General features: G+C 28.8%; 1 protein-coding gene across 1 annotated transcript; it reads left to right on the forward strand.

Moving 5' to 3' along the window:
- Positions 1–586: 586 nt before the first annotated feature.
- On the forward strand, positions 587–1,777 carry LOC107419268 (uncharacterized). The gene has a single exon (XM_016028012.4). It carries the CDS (start codon positions 1,099–1,101, stop codon positions 1,483–1,485), a length of 387 nt encoding a protein of 128 aa, XP_015883498.3. The 5' UTR covers positions 587–1,098; the 3' UTR covers positions 1,486–1,777.
- Positions 1,778–21,077: the final 19,300 nt, after the last annotated feature.

The raw sequence follows: 21,077 nt of genomic DNA on the forward strand, positions 1-21,077 counted from the left end.
TTAAACAACTGGCTAGCATTATTTTTCAGAATGCTGAATAGTTGAAAACCGAAAGATGAACAAAAATTTAATAATAAGAAGAAGAAGAAATAAAATCATGAAAGATGGAAAACAATGTTTGTTGGACCCTTAGTCTTTTCACTATTTTCCTTTCCTCTCTTTCATTGCTATTAATTTATGGGAGAAAATCAAAAGTAATGAACAGAATTCAATAGAATTATTCATAGATGTATAAACAGATTATGTATACAAAAGTCAATATTGTCCAAGTTTTGGGAATAGAACGAACATATAGAGCAAAAAAGAAAAATCTGGTTTAGAGTTTTAACGCTAGCCTTTGGATTCAATTCAATATACTACATGAAGTAGAATATGTGATTAATTTCATCAGTAATCTATTGGGGATTGTGGGATTCGAATTCTTAATCTTTTTAGAAGGAAATAGAAGCTATGCCACTTAACTCTATTGGCTCCCAATCATCTTCACCCTTTAATTCCATGCTTCACACTTTGTCACGGCTAAGCAACTCACTAGCCATATCTTGAATAAAAAGATGAACAATTAACACTGAATTGAACAGAGACAGTGATACAATAACAGTAAATAAAGTAGATTAGATTAGTTACATATGTCAGCTGGATTTTGAAAACTTACTTGAGTTGCTTACTCGTCAAGCAAAGTTTCCTCCTGAACTTTTATTATCCACTTACTTGAGTTACTTACTCCTCAAGCAAAAGTAAGTTGGATTGAATGCTCACTTGAGTTGCTTACTGCTATTCGTATTATCTAGTTACCCAAGCAAATTAGAATTTTTATTCATCCGCTTACTTGAGTTGCGTAGTCCTCAAGCAAAGTTTTTACCATCAATCCTACTTCCTCTAGAATTCACAATCCTAGTTCCTCTAGAATCCACTATCCTCCTTCCTCTAGAATTCACAATCCTACTTCCTCTAGAATTCACACTCGACCCAAATTGCCTCACCGCTTTTTCAAAGCTATATATAGACAGAGAGCACACCACACAAAAAGGTATATTACGCAAATAGTTAGACAAAGAAAGAAAAAAAGAAAAAGGAGAGAGAAAGAGAGGATTCAGAATGGCTTTGGACTACTACAGCGTTCTGAACGTGAAGAGGAAAGCCAGCGACGATGAAGTGAAGAGGGCGTACAAAAGGCAGGCGTTGATATGGCATCCAGACAAGAACCCGGCCAGCAAACAATCTGAGGCCGAGAAAAAGTTCAAGCAGATCTCCGAGGCCTACGAAGTGCTCGGTGACCCTCGCAAGCATCTGATCTATGATGTGGAAGCAATCAAGTCCGTCCAATTTCCTCCTCCACGTCCATCGTCTTCCTGTGCGCCAGCTGCTGCTTCAAGATGCCATCAGAAACACAACAATCGGCAGCAGCATCCGGATATTGTCAAGTTACGTGTTTTTGGTGAAGAAGGTTTCTGGGTGCGCGTACACCCTACCAGTTGTAATTGAGGTTTTCTCTTTCTTGATTTTGACCATTTAGACTTGTGAGGGATACCTACCTACGTGTTGCCGGTACTCTTTTTTCCTTATTTGAGGTTTTCCCATTTAGGGTTTTTTCTTAATAAGGTTTTAATGAGGCCGGTGGTATTCCCTTGAGGTCTTTTGGTCGGTTTGTCCTTCTTGGACTCGATTTCAGTTGTACTTGACTGACTTTGTATTGTAGTAGGAGGGATGCCAACCTAGTTGGGATGTCTCCTTTCAAGTAACTGTATATGCAAAATTCATCTTCTTATTCTTGTTCTTGTTATTATTATTTTTCTTATTCCTATTATTGTTATTTTTATGCTGGTTTAATATGTAGAGCTTATCTTGTATTTTCTTAATAATTATCCTTCTAGTGTTATAACATAATAGTATATTAAGTTAGAATATTATAATATATGTTGGAATAATTAATGAATTTAGAAGAAATTGGGATCATGGCAATTATCTACAAGATTTAGTCTTAGATCATAACATTGGAACGAACTGAAAATTAATAATTATTGGATAAAACATGAAAAAACAAAATAGAAAATAACCATAAATGTCAAGATAGCATAAATTTTTAAAAATTAACATAAAAAAATCAAAAGAAACAATTTAAAGTAATATTACCTCACCAATCACACCAGACTATAAGTTCAAAAGTAAATAAAATATGAAGCATTAATCATCTTACTTAATATTATTTTGTTTACTCAATCTTATAGCACAACGAGATGTCTAACCCATTACCGCAATATTATAGTATATGCACATAGATACAGAATGTTACTGTATATATAACATAATGTCCAAATACATATATATATATATATATATATAACTATCCAAAAGAATGAAAAAGAATGATAGAAGAGAAAGAGGCTAATAAATATTCGAAACCCTCTATAAAAAAACTTAAGGATTGATAAATATACTACAGCGGGGGAAGGAATTAACTGCTAATTTAAAGTCCACTATTCACGAAATTGACTGCATACCTTTGTCTCACAAATATACTCCACTGGAAAGTGCAAAATTGCATTTTCACCTTTTGAAACACTGTTTTCATGATGAAGAAAAGAACGAGCTAGTCATCCACCAAACCATTTTAATTTTTCCCATGTTTAGACTACATTACATGTTTCATCTCTTTACTTTTTAATTAACAAAAACTATGTGAGAGTTGGTGCAAAGATTCTTCATTATGAAAGATCTACTTTATTATGTAGTATATATTGTCATTATTGGAGGCAATAGAATGAAATTATGGAAATAACAGATTGAAGAGTCCTTTGGTTATTTGCCTACTTAAAGTTCATTATTTCAGTCAAACAGATCAAAATGTCATATTCAATCTAATTTTTTTAAGGATCAATAAAATCTGCTTAGATTATATAATGTATTTAAGATTTTAATATCTAAATAGATATTTTTATTCGAGTAGAGACAGTTCAATTATGATTATTATCTCTATCTTATCATTTTTTTTTTTAGTGGCAAAGATCCAATATTGGAATCCGCCACTTCAAATATATATTATATATAAAAGCAAGAGAGTCAATAAAAATTTGTACCACATGTCATCCTCGTGTTCATTTTGTTCCCTCTAAAAGCATTTAAAAAAAAACTAAAATTCAAAAATAAAATTATCTTAAAAATTCTACAATTTTAAAATTATTCTCATATGTTTCCTTAGATTCATTTTATTTCCTTTCAAAGGCATTATGAATAATTAAAATCCAGAAATAAAATTGTTTAAAAATTTTCACAATCTTAATAAAACTTGAAAGGAATAATTTGATCTTGATTTTTTAGAAATTTCCATAATGTATGGGCATTATCAAGATTTGACTATAAATCTTTGCAATAACATTTACAACAATTTTAGCATAATTTATATAAATAATATTTCACAAATAATTTATATATATATATATAATATTTCTAAAATAAAAATTATACAATCTTCATAAAACTTGGAATAAAAAATTTGATCTTAATTTTTTAAACTTTCCATAATATATGGGTATGAAGATTTTATTTTTGGTGATGGAATGAAGCATGGCAAGAGGATTTTTTTTTTTCTCTCCTTATTTGGTTTCTTTTTGAATTTTTTAAAGATAAGGTAAAAAAGCATAAATGTGTATATATATATACGGAAATTCTATGGTGAGGATGGTCCGCATGAGAACCGCAGTATTAGTAACGGTTTTTTATAGTATTAATGACGGTTTCTTAGAAAATCGTTACCAATATTATGAAAAACCATCACCAATACTGTGGTCCGCATGAGAACCGTTCGCACCATAGACGGACTGTATATATATAAAAAGATATTTTTATTATTAAATATATTTAACAAAAACCTCTATACAATAATACATATTTATATATAGATATGCAATAAATGAAATTTTATTGTAAAATATTAATATTAATATATGGTAATTACTAATGAAATTAATCTCTTTGTCAAAAATTTAAAATGGATAATGCCTTTTTTTTTCAATATTTTCCAAAAATGCTCAAAATGTACTTATATATATATGTATACATATGACAAAATTTAATCAATATATAGCAACATAAAATCAATTTTATATAAAAGGTGAATTTCATATTTAAAAGTGTAATTGAATACTTTTGACTTTTGAGTTTAGGGTTTAGAATAATGTAAATTTTTTTTGGTAATTATACAATGTAATGAAAATTATGCAAAACTAATAACCATTAATTTGATTTGTGATTATGATTGAGTTATTTGTGTGATCTAATTCAATCTCAAATCTTAATTGTTATCCAGTGCTGATTTTATTTTATTAACGGAAATTATAATATTATTAAATAATTAGTCTACTATTTAATTATTTTTATAATTATATTATTATATTCTTAAATATAAAAAATGGATAAACTCGAATTGGAATAAGAATTATGAAATATTAAATATTAAATTATCTAATATTTAATATTTAATATAAAACAAAATTGAAGATTTTTCAGGAATATGTTAAAGTATGATTTTTGTTAATCAATACATATTCATACAAGGTTCGACTAAAATCTACAAGATAAAATATTTTATATAGGTTTAAATAATTGTAAATAGAAACAATGAGTTATAAAATTTAATGAAAATAATTATTTTGTTAGAACATTTTAGAATATATATAAAAAGAAAGATTCCTAAAATTAATATATATATATATATATATATATTTTAGATAATTGAAAAGATTTAGGGGAATACTATTATTTCATTTAAATTAAATTTTTTATCTAATCAAATTAAATATTCTATATAAAGAAATAATGTATATTTGATATTTATATTTTGATGGAAAGATAAATATATATTTTAAATTTATATTTCAAAATATAAACTTTAAGAATTAAAATTTAAAATCAAAAATTGAATTTAAAAAACAAAATTATCAAAAAAAAATAAAAAATAAAAAATATATATCTATATAATATATAAAAAAAGAAAAGTGAATGCTTTATGTTAACATATTATCATTATAATTTTTCTCGCAAATCATCTTTTATTTATTTATTTATATTGATGATACTACCTTTTATAGTTGCATTCAAATATATATATATATATATATATATAATTAATTTTTGTTTTGAAAAAAATTTTAAAAATATATATATTTTTATTAAATATTGATAACCATATATTTAATATAATAAAAAAATGATACATTACTATACTCATAGAATTGCAGACCCATTCTTTTATTATAAATATTATTATTATAATATTATAATATTTTTATAGTAGTATACACGTTTTCTTATTTTTATATATAATAGATTTGGGTTAGCAATGAAGGAAGCAAAATATGTATTTTTATTATTATAATATTTTTATGACATAAAATGTACTGGTATATATATTGTGTGCCTAATTAAACATATTTTAACTATTTTTACATATATAAATATGCCTATATGGAAATTAATAAAAATATTTTTTATTTGGACATCAAAAACATAATATTATAAATAATAATTATTAAACATAGCAAAATAAAATTTATTTTTATATATAATAATTTTTTTTTTAGGAATAAAAGAACAAAAATATATATTTGTTATTATAATATTATATATCATAAATATATGATGTATATACCTTCCTTAATTAAACATATCTCAAATATTTTTTCATGTACAAATATGGCTATATAGAAATTAATAAAGATATCGTTTTATTTGAACATAAAAAGTTAATATCATAAATAATGATGGTTAAACATGGCACAATAAGATTTATATTAAAAACAAATTTATTTGATCTTATCTTATTTACCAATTAATATATATTTTTATTATTATAGTATAATATTATATAAATGATTGAAAAAGTAAGAAAATTTTACCTTTTATGGTTGTACTTAAAAATAGATAAAATCAGTTTTTGTTTCAAAAAATTAAAATAAACATACATTTTTTATTTATATTAATAATAATCTATATATATATATAAATTCTGACACGTGTCATCTTATGAATGCTTAAGTTTCTCTTCAAAAACAGAAAAAAAATTTATTAACTATTATTAGGTTGTCAAACAACCATAATGAGATTTTATTATATAAAAAATGCATATATTTGAGTTTATTTATTTTGATAAAATTGACTGTAAAATTAATGGAATAAATATTTGATTATGAATATTTTATATAGAAAATCAATGTATATTATATATATTTGATTTTATTTAGTTTTGGTAAAATTGATTGTGAAAATTATAAAATGAATATTTGATTGCGGACATTTCATATAGAAAATTAATTAATATTGTATATTACAATAATGTAAATGCATATATATATATAATACTAGTATTCATCCCGTGTGATATATAGCATGTATAACTATAATAGATGATGTAACCATAATAGATGATATTAAATATAATCTAAAATAAATAATTATATTTAAAAATTTATTTAACAGTTTTATTGCTAATAAGTATATTTGAATTTTTTTTTTTAATCTATACTATAAAAGTTTGTTAAAAATTATAAATTTGACTTCTATATATGATACTATTCAATTATGAAATTCAAATTCAAAAATTATCTATATAATTTTTTCCATCAATAGAATTTTTCTATTTAATTTTTCCATCTATTGAATTTAAATTTAAATTCAAATGCATTTATATAATTTAATTTAAATTTAAATATATTTAATAATATTTTCCATCTATAGAATTTTAATTCTAATTCAAATGTATTTTTAATTATTTATCATTATTATTATTATTATTATTATTATTATCCTATAAATACATTTTTACCTTATAAGAAAAATTATTTATGTGATTCAATTAAAAAATATTTACCTATTTAATTCTTTCCATCTATAAAATTCAAATTCAAATTCAAATTATATGATTTAATTCAAATTCAAATGTATTTATATAATATTTTCCATCTATGGGATTAAAACTAAAATTCAAATATATTTCTTGATTGTTTATAATAATTAATTTTTTATGTTAAATCCTTATATTTAATTTGATTAGATAAAATATTCAATTTAAATGAAATAATATCATCTTCTATATCTCTTTTATTATCTAATATATATATATATATATATATATTTTAATTTAAGGATCTTTCCTTTTATATATATTTTAAAATATTTTTAATAAAATAATTATTTTTATTAAATTTTATAACTCATTGATTCTATTTACAAGTATTTATATCCTGTATAAAATATTTTATCTTGTGAATATTTGTCAAATCTTGTACAAAATATGTATATTTATAATTAATAAAAATCATACCTTAACACATTCTTGAAAAATCTTCAATTTTCTTTCATATTAAATATTAGATATTAGATAATTTAGTATTGAATATTAAATATTAAAATTTAGATAATTTAGTATTGAATATTAAATATTAAAATTATAAATAATTATTAAAATTAAAATTTAATAATTATCATTCCAAATCGAATTTATGTATTTTTATATTTAAGAATATAATAATATAATTAAAAAAGATAATTAAATAGTAGAATAATTATTTAATAATAATAATTTTAATAATATTATTATTCTTGTTAGTAAAATAAAATCAGCATGAGATAACGATTAAGATTCATCACAAAATCAACCCAATCATAATTATAAATCAAATTAATGATCATTAGTCTTGTACAATTTTATTACATTGTAAGTATTTAGTTATACTTTTAAATATGAAATTCACATTTTATATAAAATTGAATTTATATTGATCCATATTAATTAAATCTTTTCATAAGTGTACATATATATATATATATATTGAGTATTTTTTGAAAAATATTGAAAAAAATGCATTATCCATTTTAAATTTCTGATAAAGAGATCAATTTTATTAGTAATTATCATATATTAATCTTATTATTTTATAATAAAATTTCATTTATTGTATATCCATATATAAATATATATATATATATATATGAATGTATAGAGTTTTTGTGTAAAATATCTTTAATAGTAAAAATATCTTTTATTAGTTATATTTGTTTTTACCTAATCTTTAAAAAATTCAAAAAGTAACCAAATAAGGAGAGAAAAAAATTTCTCTTGCAAGTTTTATTCCATCACCACAAATAAAATCTTCAAACCCACATATTACGGAAATTTTCTAAAATTAAAATCAAAATTTTTATTCCAAGTTTTACGAAGATTGTATAATTTTTATTTTTAGAAATAATATTTATATTGATTATTTATAAAAATATTATTTATATAAATTATGCTTAAACCATTGTACATGTTATTACAAAAGTTTATAGCCAAATCTTGCTAATGCCCATATATTATACAAATTTCCAAAAAATCAATATCAAATTATTCATTTCTAGTTTATTAAGATTGTGGAATTTTTTAAGCAGTTTTATTTCTAGATTTTAATTATTTATAGTGCCTTTGAATGGAAATAAAATAAATATAAGGACATATATGGTAATTATTTTAAGATTGTAGAATTTTTAAGCTAATTTTATTTTTGAATTTTAATTTTTTTAATATTTTTAAAGAAAACAGAATGAACATGAGGATGACACGTGGCAGAAATTTTTGCTGACTCTTTTACTTTTATATATTATATATATGTATATATTTAGGCCATAATTCCGTTATAATATATATTAGGCCATATATATTAGGCCATCTGATATTAGGCCATATATATGTATAATTCTGTTATAATATATGTATATATATTAGGCCATATATATGTATACTAATTAGGCCATAAATATATATTTGATAAATAAGATAAAATCAAATATTTTATTTATTTTTAATTTATTTCAAAATTATTATCATATGTAATTTATCAATTATTTGATAATGATGGATATTTATATCAAAAATTAATTATATGTATAGATATATCTCTTTTTAAATCCAAATTATTCTTAATTAAGTTATAATAATAATAATAATAATAATAACAACAATGACAACAGCAGCAACAACAACAACAACAACAATAATAATAATAATACTACTAATAAATATAATTATATTATATTATAAAGATTTAACATAGGAAAAACTAATTATTTGTAAAAAATCGAAAAATATATTTGAATTTAAATTTAAATTCCATAGACAAAAATATTATATAGATAAATTTGAATTTGAATTAAATTATATAAATATATTTGAATTTGAAATTTACAGGTGGAAAACATTCGGTAGGTGAATATTTTTTAATTTAAATTCCATAATAATTTACCTTATAAGGTAAAAATGCATTTAAAGATAAATAATAATAATAAATAAATTATTAAATTACATTATGAGTATTTAATATATAGAAATTAATTATTTGCAATGAATCAAAATATATATATTTGAATTTGAATTTGAATTCTATAGATGAAAAATATTATTTGAATATATTTGAATTTGAATTAAATTAAAAAAATGCATTTAGATTTGAATTTAAATTTCATAGCCGGAAAAAATTAGATAGAAAAATTTTATAGATGAAAAAAATTATATAAGTAAATATTTTAAAATTTGAATTTCATAATTAAATAATATTATTTATAGAAATCAAATTTATAGTTTTTAACAATTTTTATAATATAAATAGAAAAAAATTTAAATATATTTATTAACAATAAAATTTTTAAATTTAATTAACTATTATAAATTATTTTTAAAATTATCTATTATGATTTTGTATATCATGCAAAAACTATAAATGTTAATATTAACCCCAAAAAAAAACTATAAATGTTAATATTAACCCCAAAAAAAAAAAATTGACACTTGCACATTTCATATTTTATTGGGATTCACATCTTGTATATTCTGAAATAGATTTTCCAACACTTTACACTTTAAACTTCCACATCCCTTGTACGGTTGTTTATCTGTCAAGCAATCAAAATGAATATGCCCTGTGTGTCATGCAATGCATAGTTAGGGGTATAGATGTCATTTTCCATTGTCTTTCTTAATTAAAATTAAGGATTGATTTAAAAAAAAAAAAAATTCCAATGGGGGGCTTCGGCAGCATTGGTCCATCTCTCTCTCTATTTTATCATATATATATATATATATATATATGGAAATTCTATGATGAGGACGGTACGCATGAGAATCGCAGTATTAGTGACGGTTTTTTATAGTATTAATGACGGTTTTTTAGAAAATCGTCATCAATACTATAAAAAACTGTCACTAATACTGTGGTCCGCATGAAAACCGTCCGCACCATAAATGGACTGTATATATATATATATATATATTTTTAATTAACAAAGGAAAATTCCATTAAACAAAAGCATAGTAAAATTCACAAAAAATTGTTTATTTGATTTGGAAAATCTCTCTGATAACATCAGCATTTTCCCATGGGAAAAAGAAAGAAAAGGCTATCAGAAGCTGATGGTTAATTTCAATATTTTTTGTTTTCACATTCTTTTGTCCCATTTCATACAAATTTTGAAAATTTAAAGCCACCCACCAAAGCGAGAATTGTGTGTTTTTTTTTTCTTTGATTATGCGTAGTGGTTGCGAGCAGTATTAACAAACACATCCATCAAGAACTCAAAGCCCAAGAGATCAGGCAACTATTTTCTTGGGGGAAAAAAAAAAAAAAAAAAGAAACAAAAACTGGTTTTTTGAAGTGGAGAATTCAGGGAGCTAGTAGTCGGGAGAGCAATCTTAGTGATTGAAGAGAGCACTGTGCTTAGATGACTGGAGCAACTGTTGCAAATGGGTGATGAAGATTCCAGCAAGAAGCTAATATGGATATCCTTATTTACTTTTAATCAATTTTATTCTAAGGCAATGTTTGTATGTCCTTAAAATCAGTCTTGAGATTTTTGTTGATGGGTATTTATTTATTTCCATTTTCACTGGCATTAGCTAGGATCCAAGATCAAAGCCAGAGCACCAAGAAAAAGAAGAAGAAGGCTCAACCAGTCAAGGGCGCAAAAAAACCTTTAATACCCTTACTTTAAAATCATGTGCAACTCACATGATAAATATGTTAAAATTTTGACAGTAAATTGAAAAGGACTAATGATGCAATATTTAACTCGTTTAAGGTGTAAAGCGTTAGAAAAAAAAATGTAAAATGTAAATTATGGCATAATTCAGAGTGTTAAAATTTTGGTAGAAAATTAAAAAGGACTAATAATGCAATGTTTCAGCTAGTTTAAAGTGCAAAGCGTTAAAAGAAAAAAAAGGAATGCAAAATGTAAATTATGGTATAATTTTAGAGTGCAACTGTGTCAAAATTTTTAGAAAAAAAAATTAAAAAAAAATTTATTTTTTGTTGTCAGATTAAACGATATCATGAACATATAATTGATTAGATGAATGTAAATCATTTATAAATAAGGAAAGAAAAACCAATATATTTCAACCAACAACAATTAGGTAACCGCCATAGAATTTTGTGGGAGGAAAGTAATAATTGTTTAAGATATATGTCACTCTATTGGGCCAGAGAATTATTTGAATATCCAATCTGTTTCCAATTAATTTCCACTTGTTCCAAACACCCATTTTTCCAAAATTTCACAACAAAACTAGAGGGTGAAAAGCTTGTAATATCCTCAATTTTTAGTTAATTTCAAAAATTCATCCGCAGAAAATTAATTTTTAAAATTAGCAAGTCCCCATGTGTATATATATATAGTTTTTCTATAAGTAGATTTTACACAACTAATATAGTACGATTAAAAAAATAGAAAAATGGCCAATCATTGAATTTTAACTTATCACTCGAACGATTCAAATTATTACTTATCACACGTGAGATAAAATTTTGCTTGATGAAAACAATTTTTTAACCTTCCCGCTATTCATTATATGTATAGATAATCTAGTCAGTTTCTCCAATAAAATTACAAGTATGTAATACTCCTTGGCATGGAAAAGTAAAAGGACTTAAAAGTCAAAGTGTGGTACACAAATTGAATATGCTCGAGTATGAAATATCACTAGAATTCTTTCTACAAAAGAACCAACTGGTCAATTTTGTAAACAAAAGAAAATTTTCACACGTAATTGTAGAAGTTGGAAGTCTTTATTAAGCATCTAGATAGGCAATAAGTTCAATGTGAAAGCAGAGCACAGAGAGAGAGAGAGAGAGAGAGAGAGAGAGAGAGAGAGAGAGAGAGAGAGAGAGAGAGAGAGAGAGAGAGAGAGAGAGAGAGAGAGAGAGAGAGAGAGAGAGAGAGAGAGAGAGAGAGAGAGAGAGAGAGAGAGAGAGAGAGAGAGAGAGAGAGAGAGAGAGAGAGAGAGAGAGAGAGAGAGAGAGAGAGAGAGAGAGAGAGAGAGAGAGAGAGAGAGAGAGAGAGAGAGAGAGAGAGAGAGAGAGAGAGAGAGAGAGAGAGAGAGAATGTTCATCGAGCTAGAGAATGTTCATGGAGCTTAGGGAAGCGCATTCAGTTATATGGTGGAATTGGCTCTGAAACTGAAGGGAATTCCATACGAGTATGTGGTAGAAGATTTGGTGAACAAAAGCCCTTTGCTCTTGAAGTACAATCCTGTTCACAAGAAAGTACCTATGCATAATGGAAAGCCAATTGCTGAATCGCTTGTAATCCTTGAATACATCGATGAAACTTGGACTCACAATGGTCCTAAATTCCTTCCTCAAGATCCATACAAGAGAGCTCAAGTTCGTTTTTGGGCTAACTTTATCTACAAACAGGTGAGCATAGAAATAAAGGGGAATTTGGCCCAATGCCCCCATAGGGATGAGCTTCACGATTTTTACCCCTTCATTTGTGATCTTTTTTTTTTTTCTACCCTTCAATATCTATTTTAACCTTAAAATAATGAAAAATGACTTAGATATCCTTTTATATTTTAAACAAAAACAAAAATCTACTTTTTAGAAAAAGAAAACAAACTTGTTTTTACACGAATACACAAAAATACAAAACACTCTTCATCTCAGCACCCAAAAAAAATACAAAGAAAAAACAAAAAACCAAAACTTTGATCGTGACCTCAGCACTCTCAGAGGTAATTGTTTTAATATTTTTGTTTATTTGTTGCCGTGGACCGGTGTGGGTTTGTTCTTGTGTGGATTTTTAGCCTTGCCGTGATCGGTGTGGGTTTGTTTTTGTGTGGATTTGCTTATGTGTTTATTTGTTGCCTTGCCGTGGACCCGTGTGGGTTTTTTTTTTTTTTTGTGTGTTTATTTGTTGCCTTACCGTTAAATACTTACAAATTTAGTACAATGTGAGAAATTGAAACTTGTGATTTGTGTTTAGAACCGGTTAAAAATGTGGAATTTTTGAAGATTTAGGTTTTTATATGAAAGTGATTATAACCTAGGTTTTAGGATAGATTGATATTGGGTATTAGTAGGAAATGAAGAGAGGAAAAATATGGGACCGGTTTGGCCTTGAATGGTGGTCGGAGGTGGGAGAAACAACCGGGTCAAGAATCGGATCGGGACCACTTCAGATTGGTTCGGGTCAACCCGGACAAAGGTTGAAGATGGATCGAACGACATGTCGTCTGGGATGAACGACACCAGGATGACACGTCGTTTGTAATTTGTTTGGGTTCCATCGACATCCCTGAGCATGGAAAATAAACAAAGGATGAAGGTAGGGAAATCAATGAATATGATGAAGAATAATGTTAGTTTGTAATAAAAAAACATAATATATGTAGATATATATTTGTTACAACTTAGGGATATAAGGATTTTTACCCTGATTGAAGTTTAAATCCTAAAGATAAAGGTGTTATCTCACTAGTGCATGATACTCAAACTCTGTCTAGAAAACTGCTTTTGTGGGGTGAAAAGAAGAATTTTTTTAAAAACGTACTTGACCCTTAGGAAACTAATTATATTTCTTTTTTGGATTTGTATATAGATAAATCATTGACCCTAAACTAATTATACAGATAAAATAAATATAAAATGAATGATTTGTATAGCATATATAGGTGTCGATAGTCTGAGCTTTTATAACCAAATCAGGTTAAACACAAGTAGTATGGGGAAGAGATGTAGCTACATTAGTTGACATACTCATATAGAAGTGGTGGACATGTTGCAGTCCAGCTTAACCTATATGTTTAGATTATAGTCTGCAACTTTCTGTGCACATTTTTTAGACATATATTGTATGGTAAGAAATAATTAAATATAACATGAATATGATATGTATATATACAGTCTAAGGGCTTCTATGTAGTCTTCCACCTCTATACTTCACTTTCTTGTTTTTCTATTTTGGGTGAATTGGCTACTTCCTCTCCAGTCATTTCAAAATTTCATTTTATCTGCTTCTGCATGTAGCATCATAATTGGCCACAATTGGGGGTTGCTCTATTAAAACCCCACTTTAGGCTATAGCTGCATTAGAAATCTTACTTACTTTTCAGACCTTCTTTTTTCTTTTAAGTTTTTTCTTCTTCCTTTTTACTACGGTAATTTATTACTAAAAATCAGTACTTGGAGATAAGAGAAAAATACTTTATGATTAATTAGAATTGAAGTTGAGAATTCCAGAGTTAGTACTTTCTAAAGGTATAGCTATATATATATATATATGTATATATATAGAGAGCGAGAGAGAGAAGATCGGTGCATAAAATTTTAGATACATGGTTAGCTAGAAGCAAACACGCAAACACTTTATCCCCAAAAAAGAAAAAAAAATTAAAGAAGAAGAAGAAGATAGAAAGATTTAGAAGTAAACACACCGCTATACAGTAAATGTTCAGTAAATGTTTTGTAGATGGCATACACAATATCCTTAGGAAGAGAGCGTATGAAATTGAGGATTACGGATATTTATATATCTATACATAGTTGACAATGTGGTTAAAGGTAGATAAAAGTTTATTAATGTTGTCAATGTACATTTGTAGGTTGTACTTTATAATGGCACCAAAAATGAACTTGCGACGTCAACCGAAGAAGGGAGTTAAGAAGGTGGAAAGTAAGAGACGTGGAGGTAGCACCTGACTCTAAGCGTCGACGAACTACTAGGTAGAAATCCAAAGTTAAGACAGAAAGCACCAAACTTCAAGGGCACGTTCCACTTTCCTCTCCCCCATCTGATATGGTAAGTTTTATATTCATTTATGTTGTTTTGTGCGGTAAATGATAAGACATCTGCCAGTATTTATTCATGAATGTGAAAACTCAAGAAAAACTTCACCCGATGGCCATCAGTAATTGCCGATAGGCCATCGGGATTTTTTTTAGTTCATTGTAGGTTGATTACCGATGGTTACATCGGTAATTACCACTTGTGCAAAAATGTGAACCCATATATCTTAAGATTTAGTTGGAAATTATTATTATTATCAAGTTGGGGTGGAAAAATAGGGTATGATTAAATCGTTAATGTCAGTTCCATTTATGTAATTCATTTTGTAGCCCATTGATGCTCCAAAGGAACGAATCTTTCAGGATGTCGATATATTTAAAGTTAGGGCACATTTATTTGGGAATCCAATAGAAGCGAACAAAGTAATTACAAGTGTCCTCACAAGTGAGCAGCTAGAAAAGTATAGATAAACATGTTTTGGACACTTACTTGACATGAAGAACCTCCGGTTCTCTGGTCAGGTAGTGCATCACCTGCTTTGCAGATGAGTTGTGTCCAACAATGCAGAAGTACTGGAGTTTAACTTCGGCGGATCTGGAGTGCGGTTTACGAAGTGGGAATTCGCACTCATTAGTGACTTAAAGTTTTGTAGGTACCCTTCCATGTATGATATGCAAATTTCCAAAGGAAAGGAGCTACTCACGAGGTTGCTAGATGACAGGACTGACTTGAAACCACCCGAATTGGAATGAATATGCAAGGGTACACTTTTTGTGGATGATTGGGATGCTGTAAGAATTGCGTTACTATATTTCTTAGTTCATGGTGTATTCGGAATGGATCCGAGGGTTCAAATAAATAGAAAATTCATTGATTTGGTTGCTGATATCAAGGTATTTAATTCCTACCCTTGGGGCATTCTGAGCTACAAGGAGACGATCAACTCATTCCACAATGCATTCCAACATAGAGGACGTGCAGTAAAGAATAAATCACAGTATTATGACCTAAAAGGTTTTCCATTGGCGTTTCAGGTACGGTAATATATTTAATACATGTAGCGTTTACTTAAAAATTATATTTAATAACCTCTAATTTATATTTTGTAGTTGTGGGGGTTTGAAGCAATCCCTGATTTTGGTAACCAATTTGCGGACCGGTGGGAAACCCATTGTCCGAGGATCCTTGGATGGCATGCTACAAGTCAATCGAACCATTTTGCTGTCCATAATTGGTTCACCTCAAATAGCAATGTAAGGCAAATTTTTTTTAGACTACATGGTACGACTACATTCAAGTTACATTACCATAGTCAGTTTCCAAATTTACTTTTTTTTCCTTTCTTCATTTCATATAGTATGTTGTGCACTGGAGGTTAGATGCTACCGATGAGGAGAAGACTATGGATTACTGGCGAATAATAGCAGTTAACATACATGAAGTTCGCTACACCTCACCTCCACTTGTAGCACCAATAGCCACTGTTGGCGCTAAAGATGCATACAAACCTGAGGAGCATTCTAGTGGCCCTCCAGATGCTAATTTCAGGGTATGCAATTGTTACTTGCACGCAAATTTGTATTTCATATGTTGTACTAATATATGTTGACTTGTGTTTTGGATATTGATATTGATTAGCTTGCTTGCTTGGAGTCAAAATTTGGTGAATTAAATAAAAAGATGGTGTCATTAAGGAAGATGCTTAGTTCTGTTATTGACCAACAAAAGCATCAGGTATCATTTAGACAACTTAGTATACTTTAGTGTTTCAGCATTATTAAATTATATATTGTAATTCAGCAATTACTTGTTGTTAGAGTTTGGGAACTGTAAAATAACCATTGTGTTTTGCAGGCCGAACATCATATGCACAGCCATTCACCGTCATCTTAGGTTTGACCATCATCCCCTGTGGCACCGTCATTTGGAGAGCAAGACGAAGAATTTTATGCACCCATAGACGGTTCCAATGGTAGGAAGGAGGATGATGATTGTACTACACCGTTTGAGCCTATCGTACCTGGAGGACCCTATGTGGAGGATTCCTGGGCTTTGGTGCCATATCGGCCTTTGCATTTTAGGGGGGATATCGGTGTTTCAGCTGACAGTCCACATCATGACCAATCAGCTGATATTGAGGTGGAAGATTGGACGCATAACGTTGGTGATACAAGCTGATTCGGTAGAGTTTACCACCAGTCACATCACGTCATCTCTCCTTACACCGACCCGTGTAAAAAGAAGGTCAAATTTAATCTTAATCGACATATTGATGCATCGAAGGAGAGGGCGTTCGATGAGTGGTATAGGGTGGCACCGAAGGAAGCAACCGTGTGTACATTTTATATGACGGTGGGAAAGAAATTTTTTGCTGAGTTACTTACCTCTAAAGGATGGTTAAATTCCGATGTAAGTTATATGCTTTATGTTCATGTAAAATCATTGTGTTCCTACGTTTGGAATGATGTTTTATTTATCACCTCGCACTTGTTATTTATTTCCTTTAATGTGGTTTTGCAACATATTGACACTATTTTGTATTTCATATGAAAAAAGGTGGTTTGAGAATGAGAAGATGTTCACCCACACCTGTGCCATATTAGAAGTGTTATTTTGGATAAGATGATGGGATGTTACTACGTTGCTTAATGTTATATTGATGATATTTTATATTGTATATATTTCATTATTTGGTAGTCATCCATCAAAGGGCGTTATCCCATATGGAGGGCATCTCATAGCACATATTCATGTGATGCGACCCTTCGTAGCTATGTGCGTGGGAAGTCACCCAAACCTAGCATGCCGTGGCGGAGATGTGATTATGTAAGTCCCTACATATATTTAAAAAAATTCTCACTAAGTTTCCCATTTTATGGATAATGAGGTTATGTTCAAATTTGTAGGTGTACATCCCTGTCAACAATGGAGGCGCGCATTGGTTGGCAGCATATGTGGACTTGAAGGCCCGACCTATTGATTTGTACGATCCAAATATGGGAAATAAATATGTCCAGAATAAAGAGTTGAACAATGCGGAATGCCTTACATATACGCTGCCTTACCTATTGAGGGATGGGGGATATTACGAGAAGAATCCGAACGTGCCTCCCACTTTAGAGCCATTCACGATGACCATGATCAAAGATGCACCCCGCCAAGATAATGGGTATGAATGTGTTGTCATTTCAAACAACTTCTATTGCTACTGTTTTATTGTGGTTACGTGTGAAAATACACGTGGTTGGTTTTCATTAATGCTAATCATTAATGCTATTCTGCAGGGGTGATTGTGGCTTCTACGCTTTGAAATTTATTGAATACAAGAGTAGTGAGGAGAATCCTTCATTTGGCCCGCAAGACATTATGTTTTTTAGAAAAAAATATGCTGTTGATTTGTACTTTAATAAACTTTCAATGTAGATCATATGTTTAATGTTATGACACTCTATACTAATGTTATCTTAATATGTTGAACCTATCCTTAGTAATGATAACCGTTGAAAAACAAAAAAAAAAACAAAAAAAGAGAAAAGAAGACCCTCGATTGTGATAAAAATTAAAGCAAAGATGATTACCGATGGTGCATCCATAATTCCCGATTCACCATCGGTAATTACCGAAACGCGTTCGGTAATATGAATTAACATTTTTTTTCTCCAAATACTCAGCTAATGGGTGTTTCCGGCAACAACATGCAAATTATACATTCATCAATGCCCCCAAACATCAAAACCCCAAATGTTCCGAAAACGTTCTCCAATTGGCAAAAATATTTAATTACCGTAGATTTCATCGGTAATTACCCCTATGGTAATCACATTTTACAAATATTTTAGGCCCCACAAGTCCCCTTACGTGTGTTAAATGAAAAACCATGCAAAATATGGATTCTAAAATTATCCTAAGGAGAGAAAATCCCAAAATTACTTAAAAAGTTCTCAAATTGGCCAAAAAAATACGATGACTGTAGACATTCGGTAATTACCGACAAAACTTTCGGTAACCAACATATACTCTCTGGAAAAATTACTGTAAGTTTCATCGGTAATTACTGAAACCCCTATGGTAATCACATTTTACCAAATTTTTGGGTCCCACAAGTCCCCTTATGTGTGTTAAATGAAAAAACATGCAAAATATGGATTATCAAATGATCGTAATGAGAGAAAATCCCAAAATTGCTGAAAAAGTTCTCAAATTAGCCAAAAAAATACGATGACTGTAGACCTTCGGTAATTACTGATGAAACCTTCGGTAACCAACATATACTCTCTGGAAAAATTACCATAGGTTTCATCGGTAATTACCGAAACCCCTACGGTACTCACATTTTACCAATTTTTTGGGCCCCACAAGTCCCCTTACGTGTGTTAAATGAAAAAACATACAAAATATGGATTCTAACATTATCCTAAGGAGGGAAAACCCCAAAATCTCTGAAAAAGTTCTCAAATTGGCCCAAAAAATACGATGATTGTAGACCTTCGATAATTATCGATGAAACCTTTGGTAACCAACATATACCCTCTGGAAAAATTACCGTAGGTTTCATCGATAATTATCGAATGCCCAGTAGTAATCACATGTTACCAATGTTATGGCCCCCACAAGTCCCATAATGTGTGTTAAATCCAAATACATGCAAAATATGGATTCTCAAATTATCCTAATGAGAGAAAATCCCAAAATTGCTTAAAAAGTTCTCAAACTGGCAAAAAAAATACGATGACTGTAGACCTTCGGTAATTACCGATGAAACCTTCGGTAACCAACATATACTCTCTGGAAAAATTACAGTAGGTTTCATCGGTAATTATCGAAACCCCTATGGTAATCACATTTTACAAATGTTTTGGGCCCCATAAGTCCCCTTACGTGTGTTAAATGAAAAACCATGCAAAATATGGATTCTAAAATTATCCTAAGGAGGGAAAACCCCAAAATCTCTGAAAAAGTTCTCAAATTGTCCCAAAAAATACAATGATTGTAGACCTTCGATAATTATCGATGAAACCTTTGGTAACCAACATATACCTTCTGGAAAAATTACCGTAGGTTTCATCGATAATTATCGAATCCCCAGTGGTAATCACATGTTACCAATGTTATGGCCCCCATAAGTCCCATAATGTGTGTTAAATCCAAATACATGCAAAATATGGATTCTCAAATTATCCTAATGAGAGAAAATCCCAAAATTGCTTAAAAAGTTCTCAAACTGGCAAAAAAAAATACGATGACTGTAGACCTTCGGTAATTACCGATGAAACCTTCGGTAACCAACATATACTCTCTGGAAAAATTACCGTAGGTTTCATCGGTAATTATCGAAACCCCTATGGTAATCACATTTTACAAATGTTTTGGGCCCCACAAGTCCCCTTACGTGTGTTAAATGAAAAACCATGCAAAATATGGATTCTAAAATTATCCTAAGGAGGGAAAACCACAAAATCTCTGAAAAAGTTCTCAAATTGGCCAAAAAAATACAATGAATGTAAACCTTCGGTAATTACCGATGAAACCTTCGGTAACCAATATATACTTTCTCGAAAAATTACTGTATGTTTCGTCGGTAATTACAGAAACGCCTATGGTAATTACCGAAACCTTCGGTAACCAAATTTTCATCAGTAATTACCGAAGGTCTACAGTCATCGTATTTGTTTGGCCAATTTGAGAACTTTTTAAGCAATTTTGTGATTTTCTCTCATTACGATCATTTGATAATCCATATTTTGCATGTTTTTTCATTTAACACACGTAAGGGGACTTGTGGGGCCAAAAAAATTTGTAAAATGTGATTACCATAGGGGTTTCGGTAATTACCAATGAAACCTATGGTAATTTTTCCACAGAGTATAAGGGGGCAGTGGAAGTTGATTGAATGCCATGAATTGCAAGTTCTAAATTACTCTATCGGTGATTCAGTTCAATGCATTTGTTTGTGGTTATTTGGTGGACTGTCTTTGACTCGCGAAAGG

Source organism: Ziziphus jujuba, chromosome 2 (assembly GCF_031755915.1).
Source record: "Ziziphus jujuba cultivar Dongzao chromosome 2, ASM3175591v1".
Classification (NCBI taxonomy): Eukaryota; Viridiplantae; Streptophyta; class Magnoliopsida; order Rosales; family Rhamnaceae; genus Ziziphus; species Ziziphus jujuba.

Excerpts from the sequence above, each read along its gene's own strand:
- LOC107419268 (XM_016028012.4), top strand. The coding sequence starts at position 1,099 with ATGGCTTTGGACTACTACAGCGTTCTGAACGTGAAGAGGAAAGCCAGC.